General features: G+C 46.7%; 1 protein-coding gene across 2 annotated transcripts in view; it reads left to right on the top strand.

Annotated features, from left to right (window-relative positions):
• CCDC69 (coiled-coil domain containing 69) overlaps positions 1-4,730 on the top strand; it is a 33,944-nt gene extending 29,214 nt beyond the window's left edge. The window contains exons 5-9 of one of the 2 annotated variants that reach the window (XM_081233178.1): positions 198-271; positions 1,392-1,493; positions 1,982-2,101; positions 3,024-3,121; positions 4,091-4,730. In XM_081233178.1, the coding sequence (XP_081089304.1) occupies positions 198-271; positions 1,392-1,493; positions 1,982-2,101; positions 3,024-3,121; positions 4,091-4,268 (572 nt within the window). In that variant the 3' untranslated portion in view covers positions 4,269-4,730. The remainder of the gene's footprint in view (positions 1-197; positions 272-1,391; positions 1,494-1,981; positions 2,102-3,023; positions 3,122-4,090) is intronic. The other variant, XM_081233179.1, reaches the window with a different exon arrangement.
• Positions 4,731-24,476: the final 19,746 nt, after the last annotated feature.

Here is a 24,476-nt window from a genome sequence, read left to right as displayed (position 1 = left end):
TTCTATTAAATATCTACTATAGTTCTGGTACAGCCCCAAGCCCATGAGATAGGAGGAGGAATAAAAGCATTCTCAGACTCCTGGCCCCCATGATCCCAGGGGGTCACCTGGGCTCTCTGAAGCTCATGGGGCCCGCCGGACAGCTTTAGGGTGAAGTGTCAGGGATCTGAGCTCACAGTGGTCTCCTTTCCCTCCAGTCCTCCAGGCCTCCCATGAGCAGGATAAAGAAGCCCTTACCCACTCCTTCCAGGAGGCCAAGGCGGCCCTGCAGGTGAGACGGGTTGGGCCATGTCAGTCTCTGTGATGTGGGCACCACACTATTTTTTTTTTTGCGGTACGCGGGCCTCTCACTGTTGTGGCCTCTCCCGCTGCGAAGCACAGGCTCCGGACGCACAGGCTCAGCGGCCATGGCTCATGGGCCCAGCCACTCCACGGCATGCGGGATCTTCCCGGACCAGGGCACAAACCCATGTCCCCTGCATCGGCAGGCGGACTCTCAACCACTGCGCCACCAGGGAAGCCCCCACCACACTATTATATTAGCTCAGGAGGACTTGGTCTGAGATAAGGGTTGGCCTGTTTTTCAAGGACCGTTGGGAGCATCTTGGAGGCTTCACGGGCCTGGTGTCACAGTGTGATTAGAGCGATGGGTGGATGCACGGGGACCTGTGGAAGCAGGAAAGAAGGTGTCCGACCCAATCTGGCTGGTCAGGGATTTCCTAGAGGGATTGAGATCTAAGCTGGAGTCTGAGGGTGGGTTAGAATTTTTCAGATGAAGAAGGGTAGGAAGAGTGCCTTAGGTAGGAAAAAAAAAAAGTGTTTAAAGGCATGGAAGAAAGGGAAAAAATATAGAGTACCTGTGGAACTGAAACAAGTTCAAGATGAATGGGTATAGAGTATAAGTGGGAGATAGCTGAGGTCAGAGAGGGAGGCAAGGACCAAACGGTGGGAGTCTGTGAGCCACAGTAAGGGGGTGCACTATCCTAAAGGCAATGGGCAAGGTTCGGGTGGAAGAAATCCTTGGCAGGGGAGCAGTATGGAGACAGGAATGAACCTGGCAGCTGGAAGAGTGATGTGATGTTGGCTGCAGGAGAAGGCGTGTAGAGGGAGCAATGAGAGAAGAGAAAGGGCAAGGACACTGAGCCTGGTTTGCATGTATTTTGAATGCCAGACTACCACCGGCCTTGAATACCCTGACATCGTCCCCAAGGGTATGGAGAGGTGGGGCTGTGTGTTTCGAGCAGTGGCTGAAGTAGCTAGAGCCTGCACTGTTGGGCAGAGCAACAACAGACTGAAGAACCCAATACTGACCCCTCCCTGTGGGGTGGAGAAGTCCACCTCCAGCCTTATGGGCCGGGGTTTCATCATCTCCATCCCACTCCCTTCTCCAGGAGACCACAGACAGACTGACCGCAGAGCTGGAGACCTTCCAGGCCAAGATGAAGAGGGTAGAGGAGTCCATCCTGAGCCAAGACTACAAGCAGTACATCCAGGTAGGCAGCAGTTCACCCGCAGCTTCTCCTTCTTCCACCTCCAGGCAGGTCCAGGTCTGGGCAACAGGAAAGGCCAGTCCCTCTTCAAGGACAGGGCTCAGACCTGACACTCGTACCTTCACAAGGGTCTGGAAGAAACAGTGTCCCCATGTCACTGAGGGGGCAGGTAAGGTACAGAGAGAGGCATATGGGATGGTCAAGTGCTCAGGCTCTGGACTCAGAACTAGGTGCAAAGAGCAAACCTACCACTTAGCACAAGCGACTTGACCTCTGTGAACCACGGTTTCCCCATCTGTGATGGTGTGAGCACAACATGCACTACTGAATAGAGTAAGATAAAGCACATTAAGCACTTTCCATGGGCCAAGAGAGGGAGGTGACTTGTGAAAGTCAGAGCTGGGGGCAGAGTGGGTAGGAGGGAGGTCGCCTGTGCCCCGCTGCCCCCTCTGCCGGATGGTCTGCTGAGATGGCTCTGTGCTCCTGTCTAGGAGTACGGGAGCCCCAGCCAGTTCTGGGAGCAGGAGCTGGAGAGCTTACACTTTGTCATCGAGATGAAGAACGAGCGAATCCACGAGCTAGACAAGCGGCTCATCCTCATGGAGACAGTGGTCTGTGGCTGGCAGCGGCTGGTGGGGGATGGTGGGGGGGGGGCAGCTCATGCTTCTGCTTTCTGGGCATTTCCTCTGTCAGGTGTGCAGAGGGAAGGCACTTTGAGGAGGGCCCAGCCTGGTCCATACCAGCTGTGACCTGCCACCTGTGCTGGCCCTTGAGCCACTGAGGCTGGTCTGGGTCCAACAGTGCCTCCTTGTCATCCGGGTCCTATACTTTTCTTGACTGCTCATGTTGCTGTCACTTGGGTGACACTGGGCAGGTAGCCGGGCTAATCAGGAGGGGCTGGCAGATGTCACAGGTCGGGCAGGGGCTCAGGAAGAAGTCAAGGCTGAAAAAAAAAAAAAAGTCAGACAGATTTGGAAAGCCAGAGTCAGCAAGGACAGGCCTGGGCAGTGGTGGGCACTGGGGACACAGGTGGCTTTGTCTCCAGGAGAAGGGAGGCCTTGGGAACCTAGGGTTGAATCCAAACGGATTATGTTACGTTGTCCTGGAAGAAGTTCCCTGTCCTCTTGTGTGGCGCACAACCTAAATTTTAAATCAGACCATCTCAGAGCTTCCCTATAAATTTTTTTCAACCATTTCTGTGCAACAGCATAACAGATACACTTACATTTTTATCCATTAGATACTTCTGACTTCTGGAGAACCAAAATACTCTTTCTCTTGTGAACTGATGGAGATTTTAAATAGTAGTGGCGCTCTTCTTTTTTTAATACTCATCTGGCAAAGTGAAAAGTGGGCAGTCCTGTGTTTATGCCTTAGCTGTATTGTTCCAAGTAATCTTATTGCTTCACGAAATGTGACATTTGGCCTCAAGTAACTCAGTGTTTTCAGTGACCACACATAAGAGGGAGGTGACGGCACACACTGTGTCCAGTGAGGTTGGTGGCTTTCTGAGCTCGCTCTTACTTGTCACAGAGAGAAAAGAACCTGCTGTTGGAGGAGAAGATCACCACCCTGCAGCAGGAGAACGAGGACCTCCGCGCCCGAGGCCGCAACCAGATGGCTGTGTCCAGGTAGCTGCTCCCACCCCCCTCCTCCCCTCCCCACCGCTTTTTTTGTGAACTTCCAGTTGGGAGAGTCTCCAAGAGGCCCTGGGAATGGATTGACGTGGGCCCAGGCCTGTCTGGGGAATGCGGCTCCTCTTTGCTTGGGGGTCAGCAAAGGGAAATCCCAAAGGACCGGCTCTGCCCGGAAACAGAAGTCACAGGGCTGATTAATATCTCTTTGTCTCCATCCTGGCTAAGTGGGCTCCATGGGAAAGCCCAATCCAGGAAGAAGGAACAGGAAGCTTAGGGTTCAAGAGGCCAAATGAATGAATGAATCAGTTGTAAGGGATCCGTAAATGAGAACTAAGATCATGTGTCAGATGTAATTTGTTGACTACACATCATCTCATCTAATCCTCGTAATTACTCTACGAGCCAGTCCTGTTATCATTCCCATTTTACAAATTCACCAAGAGTGAATACCTTGTCCAGAGTTACACGTCTCAGTGGTGGAGCAGATCTGAACCCAGAGCTGTCTGCTAAACTTCAGACAAGCCTAGAATGGGACACTAGGGCCGTCTGTTCAGTTCCCCCAACTGGTTCAGAGGCTGAGAAAAGGCCGGGGTGGGAGTGGGGCTTGGGGGGTGTCTGAGGGCCACACTCCTTGGACAACAGCTTTTTTTTCAACAGACCAACAAATTACATCTGACACATGATCTTAGTTCTCATTTACGGATCCCTTACAACTGATTCATTCATTCATTTGGCCTCTTGAACCCTAAGCTTCCTGTTCCTTCTTCCTGGATTGGGCTTTCCCATGGAGCCCACTTAGCCAGGATGGAGACAAACAGAGTTGCCTTTTGCGGACAGGCAGATGGGGCGGGGCGGTGGGCCCCCGGGCAGGCTTCCTGGAGAAGTGGGCTGGTCGCTGCAGTCGATGGAGACCCCGAGGGGTGGTTCCCCACAGGCAACCCTGGGCTCTGTCTGTGTCCACAGGCAGCTCTCTGAGGACCTGCTTCTCACCCAAGAGGCCCTGGAGAAGGAGTCGCAGTTATGCCAGCAGCTCCAGCAGGAGAAGGAGCAGCTACTGTACCGGGTCCTTGGGGCCGACGCCTCCCCCGCCTTCCCGCTGGCCTCTCTCACCCCCACTGAGGTCTCCTTCCTCGCCACATAGCGCCTGGACTGCCCGGATGCTGTGGTCACAGCTTTCTCTCGAGGACTTGGCAGAGAAAACAGCAGGGGCCTCTTGTCCCTAGGAGGGGACAAGGGTGGGAGTGAGATGGGGAGCCAGGATGTGTGGCCAGTCAGCCCTGGGGGCTTGGGCCACGTAGACTCACCCACAGGGCTTCAGAGGCCCCTCAAGTTGGCGCAGGGGACAAGCAAAAGGAGCCCTTTCCTCCCTCCCCTTCTGTCTTCAGATCGGGGAGTTCTGAGGCTTTCCCCAGGGGCAGCCATGCCACATTGGTCATCTGACCAAGAAGAGACAACCCCCTGGTCCTCACTTCCCGCAGCCACCCCCCCACCCACCCAAGCCCCACTCCCGCCCCGGCCTTCTCTCAGCCTCTGAACCAGTTGGGGGAACTGAACAGACGGCCCTAGTGTCCCATTCTAGGCTTGTCTGAAGTTTAGACTAGGGGCTGGGGGGCAGGGGAGGACAGGGGCCACATGCTGTGAATCAAACTGGGGAGGGTGAGTGGCTGGGAGGGGGCACTGGAGGCCCTGCCGACTGGGCAGTGAATAGGGCATGGCACCGGTCCCAGGCCCAGAATCCGGTCAGTCTAGGGGTTACCAGCAGAGCTGCTCCTCCTGGACCGGGCAAGGCTCACTGCCTGGTACTCCCGGTCCCTCAGCCTCAGTGCCATCAGGACACGGGGGCCACCTAGTGGATCTAAGTACCCTCGACAGCCAGAGCTGGAACCTCATCCTTGTACTGATGAGGAAACCAAGGTGGGGAGTGGGACCCACAGAGCCAGTACTAGGGCCTCATCTGTCATCCAGGTTTCACCTTATCATACTTTTTCTTCCACCCCTGGTTCTGGGAGGTCATGTCTGAGACTTGGTCTTCCTCCTCCTTGCTCTGACTGCCCCCCACCCTTAGCAGTGCTCTCTTTCGTTCCTGCTCTCCACTTAATTCCTTCTACCACCCCTGACCCCAGGTGCACGGATCCCGGCCCTCAGCCTCCCCGTCAGTGCAAAGGGGTGGCTCGAATAACTAACCCCGGCAGGCCTGTCCAATCCTGACTGTCTGTGGATTCAAGATTCTTCTCAGGAAGTGTTGGGTCATCTGGAAACAATAACAATCCCACCCCTGTATAAGCATTTTAATTAAATGCTTTCATACACACCTCTCTCCTTGATCTGCAAAAGATCCTCAAAGCAGGTTCTTACCCAGCTTTAGCAGAGAGCAAACTGACATCACAGGAGCCAATGGGCCTTGCCTGGGGTGCCCCAGCCCCCCGGACCATCACGTAGGGAAAGTCAACTCACAGGACCTGAGGTTTCCTCTGGCATCCCAGACTGCCTTCTTCATTCCCCCAGATCTGGGCTTCATCCATTTCTAGTTCTAGAGGTTCGGATGTGACTCTGTTTCTCCAGCCCTGGGCAAACAGGTTTTCCAGGAGCCTTGGGGACAGCTCTGGAATGAAACACACACATACTCCTTCCTATAACTTTTCCCAAAGGCTGACTAGGATAGGCTAGTTCATTGGACGTTAATGGTCACAACCAAGAAAAGAATGGGTAGCCAAGTAATTTGGGAAACTCTAGGTTCACTCAAGTTAAACAGCTCTGCAAACCGCAGGATTTCTCAGAGGCTTTAAGATGCTAACATGCACTGCAAACTCCCAAGGAGGAAGCAAAGTGTCCAGCATCTCCTAAACATCTTTGACCAAGTTTCTCCCCCAACCTGAGCACTTCAGGCTGCAGAATGCACTTTAGAAAACATCGTTCTAATTGAGAGAGTTGAGGGCTGGAGAAGGGGCAGGTCGTGGGAAGTGGGGTTTCCCTCATGCAGCCCATGGTGGTTGTGAGGAGGTGAACTGAGGTCCTACCCTCACCCTGGGATAGGCAAGCTATGGAAACTAAAAAACGTGCTACTGCATTGATTTGGCCTCTGTTTTTCTGGGAGAGGGTGGAGGTGGGTCCTTACTCAAGGCCTCTGCTAGGGGCAGGGATCCTTGAGGAGTAAGTCCTGGGGCCTGGGGGGACTCACCAGCAGTTCTGGGCTCCTCCTCAGGTACTGGGGCTCCACGGGCCCTGGCTTTGCCCAGGCTTGGCGTAAAGGCTGGCTCAAAGCCTGGCTGTCAGAATAGGGCGAGGCCTGGAGCGAGGCCATGAGGCTGAAACAAGAGGTGAAAGTAGTGGTGGGCTGGCAGAGTGTAGGGGGTGAACGTGAAGGTTTTTTCTGCTCTGCAAGGGGCACCTCCTTGGCATCAAAACCACCGAGGTTTATACGGTTACCTCCCCCTGCTTCTACCTATTGCTCTACACCTTGATGCCAGGGAGCGGGGGAACACAAGGACACGGGTGGTAGCTGTCCCTGGGCCCTGAAGGTTCATGTCCTGGCAGGTGTCAATGGCAGCGTCCCTGGCCCAGGGTCTCTTCCACATATAGGGTGTTCCCTGCATCCTACCTGGCTTTCCTGGCGTACCTGTCCACATCTCCATGGCCTGCTCGCTGACATCGGGGGGTGGACCCAGCTGCAGGGACAAAAAAACCTGTCCATCAGCTGCCCCAGGTGCCATCTCTGACTAGGGCACAGTGGGCAGGTAAGAGGCACAAGGTACCCCTTCAGGGAAAGGAGGAGCGACTTGGCCAAGGTCACACCTCAGTATTAGAACACCTGAAAGGCCAGGTTCTCTGTGGAAAAATAAGCTGTTCAAGTCCCTGGAGGGAAGCTGGGGTCTCCTCCCCGACTCAAGGAGAAGCAGGAGGTAACAGCACTTTCCGGTGTGGGTTTTATTGCACTCTGCTTCTGTGGGGATGTTAAGGGGTGTTCCCTCCGCAGAGGGGGGGCAAAATTGTTTGCTAAATAGTCAAGCAAAGTAAAACTGGGGAGACTCAGACCACTGAGTCTAACACGTGTCCCTGTATGTTTTGAATCTCCAAGGCAAATGCTTTTAAGAGGCAGTGTTTTCCTAAGAATGCTTTTTTTTGGAGGAGGGGGTGGTATGATTTTTTTTGGTTTTCTGCCATTCCAAGGAACATGTCTGTGGAAGTGCTGGCCTAGCAAAGCCAGTGTCTCCCAGCCATCAGGGTGTTCTTTTCCCTTTGTTGGGTCTCAAGTTTCCACTTTTGACAAGTGGGAGAACGATACCTCACTCTCTCTACTTCCTAAGGCCTCTGGGGGGCTCACCTTCAAGTCTCTGCACCTCAAATTCCGGCCCCTCCAGGAGGCTCTTTTAAGAATTCCTAAAGTCCGCACGGTTGGTAGCCTACTGCTTAGGACAGTTCTTTAGATGTTTGAGGTTACGGGTTAAGTTCTTTGAGAGAAAAGAACATCACCACCACCACCTGGGTCCCCAGGCCCACATGGGATGGTCACAAAACAGTTACTAATGCATATAGTCCATTTCCTATCACATACACACCCAGCCACAGGGCATGAGCATTTGTTCAAGACCCATTTTCATGGGATTTGGGCCACTTTGGTCTCAGCTTGAGTGTCAGAAGACTCCCTGACCACTATCTCAGTAGACCCTCTCACACTGCCTTATTGTATCCTCGATGGAGCACTTAGTACTGTGTAGATGATCGTGTTTGTTCATCTCCCACTTCTTCCTCCCCATTTAGACTGTAAGCTTGCAAAGCGGGGGGAGCCATCTTTCTCTTTAATCCGTCATTGTAGTCTCAGCACCTAGTTCAGTGTCTGCTCCATGGTGGGTGCTCAATAATTGTTGGACAAATTAAAACAAATTATATATTTTTATACAATAAGCTGATAAGTAGTTCTACTTGACAAATGAGGAAACTGAGGCCCAGAAAAGGAAGTGACTTCCCCAAGGTCATTCAAAGCAGCAGTGTCAGAGTTGGGACTAGAATGCAGATTGCTCAGGTTCCCAGTCAAGCCATGTCTCCCCTCTGACTCCTGGCCCTCATCCCAAGCCTTCACTCCCACGCCCCCGCCCCGATACACCACCACCACATACACACTGCCTCCTCTTACCTTCTGCCCTGGATATTCCCAACTCAAGTCCACAGCCACCTCTGGCTCACTCGGAACTGTGCAGATCACACTGAAGTTCTCTCCCAGTCGTACCAATGTGGCTGAAGCTTGGATGGTGGGTTCGGGGGAGAAAGAAGGGTCTACCGTGGAGAGAAGGGGAGAGAAAGGGGGACACATATGTTGAATTATTGTTAGAATGGTTGGAGTGAAGGTCTGGGTCAGAGCCTGAACAAGATGGCTGAGCAAGAGGACATGGAGCTCACGTCCCTCCCACAAACACATCAAAAATACATCTACGTGTGCAACAAGTCTCAGAATACTAACTGGAAGAGTTCCTGTGTAACCAAGGCTACAAAAAGATTCCTGCAGAATCGGGTAGGATGGGAAGAAAAGCATCGGGTCAGCACCTGTGAGCCTGGGAGGGGACTAAGAGGTAAATCAGAGGGGTGGATGCTCGCCCTGGGGAGTGAGTAGGTTGAGCCACATACTGGGTGTCCCCATCCTGGGGTCCTACACGGAGGGGACAAGCCCTCTTGGCTGCTTGGAGAGCCAGTGGGACAGACAGAAATGCTGGCAAAGCCAGGACTCCACTCACGAGGAGTACAGGGCTACCAGCCTGCCAACAGACAGGGTGGAGAGGTCTGCCCTAGCAGCAACTGCCTCGCCACAATCCCCAACCTGAGCTGAGCGAACACCCGGGCCCCACTCACTCCACACCACGGCCTGGCACTGGATCTAGGAAAGCCCGGACCTGGGAAAAGACTATCTAGGGATGCAGAGGTGACCTGGGGGCCTGGGGTGTGGTCCAGGTGGGGCAGCAGTGGCCACTGCTGGCGCTTACTTAAACAGCACCACAGAAGCAGCCCAGACTTCTGACTGCAGCGCAGCCACTTCAGTTCCCGCCACCACAAGGCCACCATCGCCAGTAGCAGCCTAGTGAACGCTCCAGCTCCACCCACCCCATACCACAGCCTTGCACTAGATCCGGGACAGACGAACAGAACGGGGAGCGACGCGATCTTGGGCTGCGTCTGAATGGAGCAGCAGCCACCTACACAGGCAGTGCATCAGACGCTTGTAAGCACCGGAGCCCCACTTGTTTCAGCGTTACCCTCCTTTGGGGCAAAGGCCTCAGTGCAGGGAGGAGGAAAACACACTTAAAAGGCAACAGAACCAGGGCTTCCCTGGTGGCGCAGTGGTTGAGAGTCCACCTGCCGATGCAGTGGACACGGGTTCGTGCCCTGGTCTGGGAAGATCCCACATGCCGCGGAGCGGCTAGGCCCGTGAGCCATGGCCACTGAGCCTGCGCTAGGCCCGTGAGCCATGGCCACTGAGCCTGCGCGTCCGGAGCCTGTGCTCCGCAATGGGAGAGGCCACAACAGTGAGAGGCCCGTGTACCGCAAAAAAAAAAAAAAAAAAAAAAAGGCAACAGAACCAGCTTGAGCCTGACTCTCAAGTCATCTACTCCATCAACTTGGGAGCGGGCCCCACCCAACAGGCCTACGACCACCACTGAGCAGACAGTGAGTCCCACCTCACACCCTGTGCAGGCTCTGGCTTCTCCAATACCAATCACACCCCTTCTCAAGGTGATAGTGGTCAGCACAACCTGAGGAAAGATGTGGCTGGTGTCCATATCAAATCCAGCCCTCACACTGAAGACACTGGCACACACAGTCTACATAGGGATGCTCCCACATAAAAACACCACTTTGAGACCACAATAAGTAACTGTTTTGCCTAAATTCATAGAGAAAGTTAAATAAAATGAAAAGGCAGAGGAACTACTCCCAATTTAAAGAGCAAGAGAAAACCCTTGAAAAAATAATGGAACAGATAAGTCAGACTACCAGAAAATGAGTTCAAAAAGTTGGTAATAAAAATGCGAACTGAGTTAAGAGAATTGATCTAAGCACAGATCATTTTAATAAGGAACTAGAAACTATAAAGACCCAATCAAAAATAGGTAATTCATGGGGCTTCCCTGGTGGCACAGTGGTTGAGAGTCCGCCTGCCGATGCAGGGGACACGGGTTTGTGCCCTGGTCCGGGAAGATCCCACATGCCGCGGAGCAGCTGGGCCCGTGAGCCATGGCCGCTGAGCATGCGTGTCCGGAGCCTGTGCTCCACAACGGGAGAGGCCACAACGGTGAGAGGCCCGCGTATCACAAAAAAAAAAAAAAAAAAAAAAAGGTAATTCAGTCTCTGAGATTAAAAGCAATCTAAAAGCAATGAATAGTAGACTAAATGACACAGAACTCCTAAGTGATCTGGAAGAGAGAATAATGCAAATCACCTAATCAGAACAGCAGGCAGAAAGATAAGTGAGAAGAAAGAAAGAAAGGAAGAAAGAGGGGGGGAGGGAGGGAGGGAGGAAGGGGAAAAAAGAGAAAGGGAGGGGGGAGGGAGGGAGGGAGCAAGGAAGGAAGAAATACACAAGATCTATGGGATAATATAAAATGTGCTAACATCCACATTACAGGGGTTCCAGAGAAGAAGGGAGAGAAGGGGATCAAAAATATATGGAAGAAATTATGCCTGAAAACTTCCCAAGCCTAAAAAAACAGATATCCAGGTACAGAAAGAACAGAGTCCCAAAAAAGATGAAATCAAACAGACCCACACCAACGTATATCATAATCAAAACAGCAACAGTTAAAGAGAATTCTAAAGGCAGCAAGAGGAAAAACAAAGATTCATATACAAAGGAACTCCATAAGGCTATCAGCTGCTTTCTCTGCAGAAACTTTGCAAGCCAGAAGGGAGTGGCATGACATATTCAAAGTCCTAAAAGGGAAAACCCTGCAACCTAGGATACTCTACCCAGTAAGATTATCATTTAGAATAGAAGGAGAAACTAAGAATTTCTCAGACAAGCAAAAACTAAAAGAATTCATCAATACTAAACCTACCCTAAAAGAAATGTTGAAGGGTCTTCACTAAATGGAAAAGTAGTAAGACGCTGCAGGAAAGGGAAAACCCCAATAAGAAAAGCAAATATAAATATTGAAGATCACTTAAATAAGCCAGTACTTAGATCAAAAAAAATTTTTAAGCAACTACAACTAAAACAAACAGTAAAGAGTTAAGGATGAAGATGTAAAATATGACATCAAGAGCAAAATGTGGGGAGGGGGAGTAAAAATATAGATCTTTTCAAATGTGTTTGAACTTAAATTATTATCAATTTAAACTAGATCATGGTAACCACAAATCAAAAATCTATAATAGATACACAAACCAAGAAGAAAGGAACTCAAGCATACTACAAAAGAAAATTAAACCACAATGAGGGAATTCCCTGGTGGTCCAGTGGTTAGGACTCTGTGCTTTCACTGCCAAGGGAAACTAAGATTCCACAAGCCGTGTGGTTTGGCCTAAATAAATAAACAAACAAACAAACCACAATGGGAGAAACAAAAAGAAGAAATGAACAAAGAACTACAAAAACAACTGGAAAACAAGGAATAAAGTGGTAATAAGCACATACCTATCAAAAATTACTTTAAATGTCAAAGGATTGGTACAGCCACTATGGAGAATAGTATGGAAGTTCCTTAAAAACTAAAAATAGAACTACTATATGACACAGCAATCCCACTCCTGGGCATATACCCAGAAAAAAACAAAGTTCATAAAGATACATGCACCCCAATGTTCATTGCAGCACTTTTACAATAGCCAGGACATGGAAGCAAACTAAATGTCCATCAGCAGAGGAATGGATAAAGAAGATGTGATACATATATACAATGGAATATTACTCAGCCATAAAAAAGAACAAAATAATCCCATTTTCAGCAACATGGATGGACCCAGAGATTGTCATACTGAGGGAAGTAAGTCAGACAAAAACAAATATGATATCCCTTATATGTGGAATCTAAAAAATGGGTACAAATGAACTTATTTACAAAACACAAGTCAAGTCATGGATGTTGAAAACAAACTTATGGTTACCAGGGATGGTGGGGGAGGGATAAATTGGGAGACTGGGATTGACATATACACAGTACTATATATAAAATAGATAACAAATAAGAACCTGCTATATAGCACAGGGAAATCTACTCAATGCTCTGTAATGGCCTATATAGGAAAAGAATCTAAAAAAAAGAGTGGAGATATGTGTGTGTGTGTGTGTGTGTGTATATATATATATATATATATATATATATATATAATTGATTCACTTTGCCATGCACCTGTAAGTAACATAACATTGTAAATCAACTATACTCCAATAAAAATTAAAATAAATATGTATGAAAAAAATGTAAATGGACTACATGTTCCAATCAAAACACACAGGGTGGCTGATTGGATAAAAACAAGACCTTTTAATATGCTGCCTATAAGAGACTCACTTCAGGGTCAAAGACGCACAGACTAAAAGCAAGGGGATAGAAAAAGCTATTTCATGCAAATAGAAATGACAAGAAAGCAGGGGTAGCAATACTTAGACAAAACAGACTTTAAAACAAAGACTATAACAAAAGACAAAGGGCATTATATAATGATAAAAGGAGCAATACAAGAAGAGGATAGCATACTCGTTGACATACATACCCAATATAGGCACACTTAAATATATAAAGCAAACACTAACAGACATAAGGGGACAAACTGACAATAATACAATAATAGAGACTATAACACCTCACTGACATCAATGGACAGATCATCCAGACAGAAAAAATCAATAAGGCAGAGATCCTAAGAGACACAATAGAGCAGGTGGACTTAATTGACATCCACAGGACACTACATAGAAAAAAAGCATAATATACATTCTTTTCAAGCCTGCATAGAATGGTCTCCAGGATAGATCACAAACTAGGTCACAAACAAGACTCAACAAATTTAAGAGGCTAGAAATTGTATCAAGCATCTTTTCTGACCACAACAATATGAAGCTAGAAATCAACTACAGAAAGAGAAATGGAAAAACATGTGAGGACTAAACAATATGCTCCTAAAAAAAGCCAGCATGTCAGCAATGAAAGCAAAGAAGAAATCAGAAAATACCTCAAGGCAAACGAAAATGAAAACACTACTTTCCAGTATCTATGGGATACAGCAAAAGCAGTTCTAAGAGGGAAGTTCATAGTGATACACGCCTTCCTTAAGAAACAAGAAAAATCTCAAACAACCTAACCTACAACTTAAAAGAATAATAAAAAGAACAAAGCCCAAAGTCAGTAGAAAGAAGGAACTAAAAGATCAGAGAGGAAATAAAACAGATCAAAAAAAAAACAATAGAAAGGAAACCAAGAACTGGTTTTTTTGAAAAGATAAACAAAATTGACAAACCTTTAGCCAGGCTCACCAAGAAAAGAGGGAACTCAAATAAAATAAGAAATGAAAGAGGAGAAGTAACAACTGATACCACAGAGATACAAAAAATCATTAAGGGAAAACTATGAACATTATACACCAACAAATTGGACAACCTAGAAGAAATGTACCAATTTCTAGAAACAAATGGCATGCCAGGACTTGAGTCAAGAAGAAACAGATGGGGCACTTCCCTGGTGACGCAGTGGTTAAGACTCCGCGCTCCCAATGCAGGGGGCCCAGGTTCGATCCCTGGTCAGGGAACTAGATCCCATGTGCATGCCAAACTAGAGTTTGCACGCCACAACAAAGGAACCCATGTGCCACAACTAAGACCCAGTGCAACCAAATAAATAAATAAAAAAAATATTAAAAGAAACAGACAATTAGAACAAGCTGATCAGGAATTCCCTGGCGGTCTAGTGGTTGGGACTCCATGCTTCCAGTGCAGGGGATCCCTGGTCGGGGAACTAATCCTGCAAGCCATGTGGCATGGCCAAAAAAAAAAGAACAAACTGATCATTAGTAGTGAAACTGTAATTTAAAAAACTCCCAGCAAACAAAAGTCCAGGACCAGATGGCTTCACTGGGGAATTCTACCAAACATAAAGAAGAACTTTTACTGGGCTTCCCTGGTGGCGCAGTGGTTGAGAGTCCGCCTACCGATGCAGGGGACGCGGGTTCGTGCCCCGGTCTGGGGGGATCCCACATGCTGCGGAGTGGCTGGGCCCGTGAGCCATGGCTGCTGAGCCTGCGCATCCGGAGCCTGTACTCCGCAACGGGAGAGGCCACAACAGTGAGAGGCCAGCGTCCCACAAAACAAACAAACAAACAAACAAAAAAACAACAAAAAAAGAAGAACTTATACTGATCCTTCTCAAACTATTCCAAAAGACTGAAGAGGAGGGAACACTGTCAAAGTCATTCTACAAGGCCACAATTACCCTGATACCAAAACCAGACAAAGACACTACCAAAAAGGAGAATTATAGGTCAATATCTTTCAGTATAGATGCAAAAATCCTCAAAATATTACCAAATTGAATTCAACAATATATAAAAGGAATCATATACCATGATTGAGTCACAAAAGGCTGGTTTGTTCAATATACGCAAAATCAGTGTGATACACAATGTTAGCAAAACTCACATGATCTCAATAGACATAGAAAAAGGATTTGACAATATTCAACATCCACTCATGGTAAAAACTGTCAAAGTGGACATAAAGGGAACATATCTCAACAAATAAAGGCCATTTACAACAAAACAACAGCCATCATTAATACTCAACAGTGAAAAGCTGAAAGCTTTCCCACTAAATTCAGGAACAAGACAAGGATGTCCACTCTCACCACTTCTATTCAACATAGTGTTGGAAGTCCTAGCCACAGCAATCAGACCAGAAAAAGAAATAAAATGTATCCAAATTGGAAGGGAAGAGGTTGACCTGTCACTATTTGCTGATAACATGATACTCTAGAGAACCCTTATGTCTTCACCCCAAAACTATGAGAATAAATGAGTTCACCAAGGTAGCAAGATAAAAGATTAATATACAGAAATCTGTTGTGTTTCTATACATTAGTAATGGAATATCAGAGAAAGTAAAAAGAAAAAATCCCATTTAAAATTACATCAAAAAATTAATACTTAGGAATAAACTTAACCAATGAGGTGAGAAACCTATACTCTGCAAACTATAAAACACTGATGAAGGAGACTGATGATTCAAAGAAATGGAAAGATACCCCATGCTCTTGGATTAGAAGAATTAATATTATTAAAATGGCCATACTACCCAAAACAATCTACAGATTTAATGCAATCCATACCAAACTACCCAGAACATTTTTCACAGAACTAGAAGAATCCTAGAATTTATGTGGAACCACAAAAGACCCAGAAGTGCCAAAGCAATCCTGAGAAAAAAGAACAAAGCTGGAGGTATAACCCTTGCAGACACCAGACTATACTGCAAAGCTACAGTAATCAACCAGCATGATCTTGACACAAAAACAGACACATAGATCAATGGAAAAGAATAGAGAGCCCAGAAATAAACCCACACACCTTGAGTCAATTAACCTATGACAAAGGAGGCAAGAATATACAGTGGAGAAAAGACAGTCTCCAAGAAGAGGTGCTGAAAAAACTGGAAAGCCACATGTGAAACAATGAGATTAGAACATTCCCTCAAACCATATACAAAAATATACCAAAAAAACCCCTCAAAATGTTTTAAAGACCTAAATGTAAGACCTGAAACCATAAAACTCCTAGAAGGTAACATAGGCAGAACACTCCTTGACATAAATCATAGCAATTTTCTTCGATCAGTCTCCTAAGACAAAAGAAATAAAAGCAAAAAATAAACAAATGGAACCTAATTAAACTTAAAAGCTTTTGCGCAGCAAAGGAAACCACTGACAAAATGAAAAGACCACCTACAGAATGGGAGAATAGTTGAATAGAATGAATAGGTGGAATAGTTAAATTGATAAGAGGATAAATGGCTGAGATGGTTGAATTGATAGAGGCCGTGTGAATGGGTATAATGAATTAATGGAGGATGGATAAATGGAATGGTTGGTTGGAGGAAGGGTGGATCAGTGGAACAGTTTGAGAATGGGTGGGTGAATAAACAGGCTGACCTGATGCAAGCTAGCTTAAGCTGATTGACTGGCTGTCAGACAAGGTGGTTGAATATGTGGAGCGCTGTTAAATCTGGTTGGTTGTTTAGAGCTCCATAATCCATAGAACCCCAACCTGAGGTGCCCAAAGGAGGCACCTCTCCCCATAACCTCCCCCTTCCCTGCCCACCTAGAGCCCTAGGTTCATGCACAGTTGATGCAGATCAGCACGTACTTGGTAGAGATTCGCCTCATGCCACCCAGGCTGGCCAAGCAGAAGAGAGAGCCAGCCAAGGAAGCTCAGGGCCAGTGGATAGTGAAGCCCTCTTCACAACAAAGGAGATGTCTGTCCTCACAGATACAGAGAACAAACTAGTGGTTACCAGCGGGGAGAGGGAAGTGGGGGTTACTATACTGGGGTAAGGGATTAAGAGATACAAATTATCATGTACTAAATAAGCTACATGGATATATTGTACAATACAGAGAATATAGCCAATATTTTGTAAAAATATAAATGGAGTATAACATTTAAAAATTGTAAATCACTATATTGTACACTTGTAACTTATATAATATTACACACCAACTATACTTCAATAAAAAATAATAAAAATAAAACTTGAAAAGGAGATGTCGGTCTCATCCATGGGGACCTCCTTAGGGGGTAACTCCCAATGCAGTGTCACCTGGGCCAGGGCGTTGGTCACCTGACAGAGAACTAGAACTGTCTGATAGCTGCATGGCTGCACCACCTCATATAATCCTCTGTGAGGACAAAGAGTTCCTCTGGGTCTGGAAGGCGAGAGAATGAGCTTGACAGATTTGTTGCTTCCTGATGCTCTACCACCACCCACAAGCATAAGGTCCCTGATGGGGACTTGAAATCCTACTTTACCTGACCATCCCCATTCTCTATGCTCTTGGCTATCTCACATGGTGTCCTGTACTGAAGGCTAAAGACCAGTCTGCTAGTTTCAGTTTTGTCATCAGTTTGCTGTGCATCTTCAGTCTCTTTCCCTCTCTGATCTTTAGTGTCTTCATTTGTACAATGAGGGGTTCAGACCACTCAGTCTCTAAGGACCCTTCTTTGTGAAAAATATCACAGGAAATACTGAACTAGAAGTCCAGATTTCTGGTTTGATTCCTAATCTTGCCACCCACTACCTGTGGGATCTTAAGCGAATCACTTTTCTTCCTCCGAGCCTTGGTTCTTGTTTGTTTGTTTTCTTCATCAAGTAGGAGCAGTAATCCCACTCTGGCCTATTTTGCAGAGCTGATAACAAGCAAATGAGATACTGGATATGAGGCACCAGGCCTGTGGGAGGCAAACGTTCATCAAACTCTTTCACAGTACTTTTAGCAACACAATCTCAAGTCAGATTCTTCAGTGCATAATGGTGCACTGAGTAGGAATTAACTGGGGACTAGCTTTCTAAAGCAGTGCTACCAATAGAACTTTCTGTACTTGTAACTGTGTTGTTGAAGATGTAACCACTAGCCACATGTGGCTATAGGGCTCTTTGAATGTAGCTAGTGCAACTTAACTGAATGTTCAGCTTTTAGTTCATTTAGGTTTAAGTAGCCCTATCTGTTGAGTGGCTTCTGTATTGGGTGAAGAAGCTCTAGAATTAGACAAATGCAAAGGTTCTTAACCTGGCTGCACAGTAGAGTCACCTGAGGTGCTCTTAAGATAACCAGTTCCTGGGCCCCAGCCCCAGACTAAGTCCATGGGGACCTGGCTTGAGGCGGGAGTTTGGTATCAGCGGTTTTAAAGCTCCCCAGGTGACCCTGATGTGCAGCCACAGCTGGGACACACTGGCTGTTGGTTCCCAAATCTTCCTGAAGATTGGAATCACCTATAGGACTTGTTAGGCTTCTAGATTCTGTCCAGAGTTAATGGCAGCGGGGCCTAAGAATCTGTTTTTAACAGGCTCCCAGGTGATGCTGGTAGTCATGATCAAGACCCTCTAGATTAGGGGGCTTCCCTGGTGGCGCAGTGGTTAAGAATCCGCCTGCCAATGCAGGGGACATGGATTCGAGCCCTGGTTTGGGAAGATCCCACATGCCGTGGAGCAACAAAGCCTAGGGGCCACAACTACTGAGTCTGTGCTCTAGAGCCCGTGAGCCACAACTACTGAAGCCTGCGCGCCTAGAGTCTGTGCTCCACAACAAGAGAAGCCAACGCAATGGGAAGCCCACCCACGGCAACAAAGAGTGGACCTGCTCGCTGCAACTACAGAAAGCCCACACACAGAAACGAAGACACAACACAGCCAAAAATAAATAAATAAAATAAATTTATTTTTTAAAAAAGACCCTCTAGATTAGCTTATCATTACTGCTAGGGTCGGAACTGAGTAAGAGAGAGACCCTGCTGAGTCTAGAAGAGTCATCTCTTTCCTCCGTTGGACAAAGGTGGACTCTGACTCCTCCATTCTACATGGAACTAGCCATAGAATCCAAAAATGTCACAAGGACCTTAGAGATCCACTAGTGCAATGCTCTCATTTTATAGGTGGGTCTAAGGAGAAATACTGAAGATAGGTTTGAAGGGCTTTCTGAGTTGTTTCTTGGAGACCCTGACTCCAGGGCACCTGTGAAGATGAAGGTCTTCCCCTGGAGGTCCTTGCCGTCTACACACATGCTGTCCTGGCAGCGCCAAGCCCACCGGCTGTATTCCCATCTCTGTGCCCTTAGATTCCACCAGCTGCAAGTGACTGTGCTGGCTGAAGGGCTTGATTCTGAAAGACAGTTGGTGGGCAGTGGGCCGGGGCGGGCAGGAGATGGGGATGACCTGAGACACCTAGTGGCAGCGTCTGTTTGGCTGACAGTGCCCTTCCCCAATTTTTATCACTCCACCCACCCTGTCTTCCCCAGTCGAGCTGTCAGGATTTGTACTGGCCCTACCCACAGTTTGATCGGCTCTCCTATCCCACTGGCCTCAAGTGCAACTTCTGATTGGTCCATCTTCCCCTGCACTGATGTTGCCCACACATTGCAAATGAAATCTCCCAAACTCCTTTGCCCTTCTTGGCTCCTTTCTTGTGTCCCTTTGTTCAGGCCAGCAAATGCCCTCTGAATGCCTCCACCTGCCAAAAGATGCAGAGTCCACAGAACTCTCATTTTAAGAGACTCAGGTGAGAGACTTCCCTGGCGGTCCAGTGATTAAGACTCCGAGCTCCCACTGCAGGGGGCATGGGTTCGATCCTTGGTCGGGCAACTAAGATCCAGCATGCCGTGTGGTGCAGCAAAAAAAAAAAAAAAGACTCAGTTAAGGGAGGACACATTTTCTGAACCCGGTTTTATATCCCAACCTTTGCCCGATTTTCTTCCGGACTTGGGTGGGCAACACTGTGGGACCAACTTTGCCTTTATTTCTGCCTTCCCTGTGATGGAGCACCTGATAGAAGGGTGGTCTCCAGCCTGACCTCTAAGCACAGATAGGTCAGTCTTTTGGCCTTACCAGTGCCACCTTTTTCCCTACAGGCACTGTTTGCTGCCTCCACAATTGACATCCCAAGATTGTGGACAGCCTTATCCCCCATTCTGTAAAACCACTAGGCATCTGACGGGTCCTGTGAGCCCATCTTACTGTGCCTTTTTTTCTTTTTTCTTTTTTTTGTGGTATGCGGACCTCTCGCTGCTGTGGCCTCTCCTGTCGCGGAGCACAGGCCCAGCGGCCATGGCTCACGGGCCCAGCCGCTCCACGACATGTGTGATCCTCCCGGACCAGGGCACGAACCCGTGTCCCCTGCATCGGCAGGCGGACTCTCAACCACTGCGCCACCAGGGAAGCCCGCTCTGTTGTTTTTTATACTTACTACTACTACACAAGTAATTCTCACTCTTTAGAGAAAAATTATAGAATACAGACAAACCAAGAAAAAGGATTAAATTTGCCCCAAAACTTACAATCCAGAGATAACCACCATGAGTATTTGAAGCATATTTTCCCAGGGCTTTCTAATGCAAATATTTTAAATAAATATTGTTAAAATGGAATATAATACATAATAATCTGCATTTTCAGTTAGTATGTGATTACCATTCCATGTCAAACACATGCACATCAACATTTTAAATAACTTGAATGGTATTTCATGACAGTGATGTATCCTTATTTTTGGGTATTTGGGTTTTTCATTCTTAGCCCAAATAAACAATTTTGCAATTATCATCTTGTTCATGCACCTTCAATCAGATTGCTTCCTTAGAACGAATTCCTTAGAAGCGGAACTGATGGTAGGTTATGCAAGGGACCTTACACATTTTCATATCCAAGCTTCCACCAGTATTTCAAAACCTTCTAGAGCATGCTCCAAAAGAGGGAGCGTAACCTGCACTTAGATATGTCTCATGATGGGGAGCTTGGTATTTAAATATACCAATAGCTACCTTTAATGGACCTACAGTGTTTCTGGAACAAGACTAGCCCTTTATATACATCTTATTTCATCCTCTTAATGACTGCTAAGTATTATTCTGATTTTACAGATGAGGAACTTGAGGCTCACGGAGGCTAACTTTCCCAAGGTATGTGGGGAAGTAGGAGACCCAGAACTCAGACCTAGCTCAGCCTGACTCCAGAGCCCACGGTAATTCCACCAGCAGTGATCTTGACGCTGAGTGGCTCTGGCTGCTCAACAGTTCTTTCAGATACAGACTCACTATCTCCAGCTTTTACCACTGATCTAATTATCTTCCCTGTGGAAAAGGAAGTGGAATCATTCCACATGCCTGCCTGCCACTCCAGCACCCAAATCTCTCTTCATACAGAGGAAGTTGTAAATTTATACTAAGTCCCGAGGCTCTTTTCCTTCCTAATAGTTACCAAATTCATCCTTTTCTATCACCACTGTTAACACCACAAAGTCAAAGCTGTGATCAGATCGCATCTAGACTGTTGCAGTACCTCCCAGCTAGTCTTCTCGCCTCTGTTCTACTCTCTTACACACAACATCAGATGCATCTTCTTAAACCACCATGTTACAAAAGCCTTGGGCAACCCCATCACTGGTATGGATGGCAGGGGCCAATCAGGACAAGGAGACTCTGGTACAGTGTCTGGGCATCAGTAATAGTAAAAAGTCCCAATGGAGTTTAGCAATCATCCTTCTTTTATGGCCCCAAACCACCATCACCAACACACAGGCACCCAATGGGCAGAAACAAAACAACAAAATAAAGGATCCAAACCACCACTTTCAAACCTGAGTCCTCTGGTTTTCACCATTGTTAAGAAAAAACTACACTCCTGTTTGCTTCTCCTTTGTTCTCACACTACGACCACACTCACAACACTTCTGACACCAGATGTGTGGATTTTTCCACCCCTACCCTAAACGATTCTGGGACACCAGCTGCATGTCCTACAATTCAATTCAATTCTAACAATATCCACCTGGAGAGAGCATCAGACCACACCCCCACACACACAGGTTAAGGGCTCAGTCCCAAAAGACTGCCCCTGCCCCCCTACTTCAGATGACAGACTCAAGTCCCAGGCTGTCATCTATGCTTGTGACCAACCAGCTGCAAATCAGGGTTCCCACAACCACCTCCTGGGGGCTTGTTAACTTGCTAGAATGGTTTACAGAACTGAGGGAAACATGTTTACCAGCTTATTATAAAAAGATATGATGGGGCTTCCCTGGTGGCGCAGTGGTTGAGAGTCCGCCTGCTGATGCAGGGGACACGGGTTCGTGCCCCTATCCCGGAAGATCCCACATGCCGCGCAGCGGCTGGGCCCGCGAGCCATGGCCGCGGAGCCTGTGTGTCCGGAGCCTGTGCTCCGCAACGGGAGAGGCCACAGCAGTGAGAGGCCCGCGTACAGCAAAAAAAAAAAAAAAAAAAAAAAAGATATGATGATCCCTGACTTCAGACTATACTACAAAGCGACAGTAATCAACAGTATGGTGCTGGCACAAAAACAGAAATATAAATCAATGGAACAGGATAGAAAGCCCAGAAATAAACCCATGCACCTATGGTCAATTAATCTACAACAAAGGAGGCAAGATTATACAATGGAGAAAAGGCAGTCTCTTCAATAAATGGGGCTGGGAAAACTGAACAGCTACATTTAGAAGAATGAAATTAGAACATTCTCTAACACCATACACAAAAATAAACTCAAAATGGATTAAAGACCTAAATGTAAGACTGGACACTATAAAACTCTTAGAGGAAAAGATAGGCAGAACACTCTTTGACATAAATCAGAGGGATATCTTTTTTCAATCCATGTCCTACAGTAATGGAAATAAAAACAAAAACAAACAAATGGGACTTAAAAGCTTTTGCACAGCAAAGGAAACCATCAACAAAATGAAAAGGTAGCCCACAGAATGGGAGAAAATATTTGCAAATGATGTGACTGAAAGAGGAAATAATCTCCAAAATCTACAAACAGCTCAGGTAGCTCAATATCAAAAAAACAAACAACCCAATCAAAAAATGGGCACAAGACCTAAATAGACATTTCTCCAGAGAAGACATACAGATGGCCAAGAGGCACATGAAAAGATGCTCAACATCACTAATTATTAGAGAAATGCAAATTAAAATTACAATGAGAGGGCTTCCCTGGTGGCACAGTGGTTGGGAGTCCTCCTGCCGATGCAGGGGACATGGGTTCGTGCCCCAGTCGGGGAAGATCCCACATGCCATGGAGCAGCTGGGCCCGTGAGCCATGGCCGCTGAGCCTGCACGTCCGGAGCCTGTGCTCCGCAACGGGAGAGGCCACAACAGTGAGAGGCCTGCGTACTGCAAAAAAAAAAAAAAAAAAAAAAAAAAAAAAAAAAAAAAATTACAGTGAGGTATCACCTCACACCAGTCAGAATGGCCATCACCAAAAAGTCTACAAACATTAAATGCTGGAGAGGGTGTGGAGAAACAGGAATCCTCCTACAGTGTTGGTGGGAATATAAATTGGTACAGCCACTATGGAGAACCGTATGGAGGTTCCTTAAATAACTAAAAATAGAGCTACCATATGATCCAGCAATGCCACTCCTGGGCATATGTCCAGACAAAACTCTAATCCAAAAAGATACATGTACCCCCAATGTTCATAGCAGCAGTATTTACAATACCCAAGACATGGAAGCAAACTTAGTGTCCATGGACAGGGGTGTGGATAAAGAAGATGTGGTGTATATATATACAATGGACTATTACTCAGCCATTAAAAATAATGAAATAATGCCATTTGCAGCAACATGGATGGACCTGGAGATTATCATAGTAGGTAAAGTCAGACAGAGAAAGACAAATATCATATGATATCACTTACATGCGGAATTTTTTTAAAAAATTATACAAATGAACTTATTTACAAAACAGACTCACAGATTTAGAAAGCAATCTTATGGTTACCAAAGGGGAAAGGTGGGGGAGGATAAATTAGGAGTTTGGGATTGACATATACACATTGCTATATTTAAAATAGATAACCGGGACTTCCCTGGTGGTCCAGTGGTTAAGACTCCATGCTCCCAATGCAGGGAGCCCAGGTTTGATCCCTGGTCAGGGAACTAGATCCTGCATGCCACAACTAAAGATTCTGCTTGCACAACTAAGACCCAGCGCAGCCAAATAAATAAATATTAAACTAGATAACCAACAAGGACCTACTGTGTAGCCCAGGGAACTGTGCTCAGTATTCTGTAATAACCTAAATGGGAAAAGAATCTGAAAAAGAATAAATGTATATGTATAATTGAATCACTTTGCTGTACATCTGAAACTAACACAATATTGTAAACCAACTATACTCCAATAAAAAAGTTAAAAAATAATAATAAAATAAAAAACAAAAGATGTGACGAAGGATACAGATAAATATCCAGATGGAAGAGATACATAGGACGAGGTGTGTAGGAAGGGGCTTGCAGCTTCCATGCCCTCCTGTGGTGCCCCACTCTCCCAGAACTTGCCCATTAGCTTCAGAAGCTCTCCAAACCCCATACTTTGGGGATATTTATGGAGGAGGCTTCTTCACGTAGGCATGATCCATCAACTCACCCTCCAGCCCCTCTCCCCTTCCCAGAGGACGGGAGTAGAGTTGACAGTTCCAAGCTTCTGGTCATGGCTTGCTCTTGATGGTGACCAGCCCTCATCCAGGAGCCCCCAAGAGCCACCTCATTAGAACAAAAGACACTCCTATCACTTGGGAAATTCCAAGGGTTTTTAGAAGCTCATGCCAGGAACGGGGGACAGAGACCAATATTTCTTTTTTCTGTAAT

The sequence above is a fragment of the Mesoplodon bidens genome (assembly GCF_964165515.1).
Source record: "Mesoplodon bidens genome assembly, chromosome: 4".
In the NCBI taxonomy this organism is placed as follows: domain Eukaryota; kingdom Metazoa; phylum Chordata; class Mammalia; order Artiodactyla; family Ziphiidae; genus Mesoplodon; species Mesoplodon bidens.
This window is presented reverse-complemented; position numbering and strand designations above follow the sequence as displayed.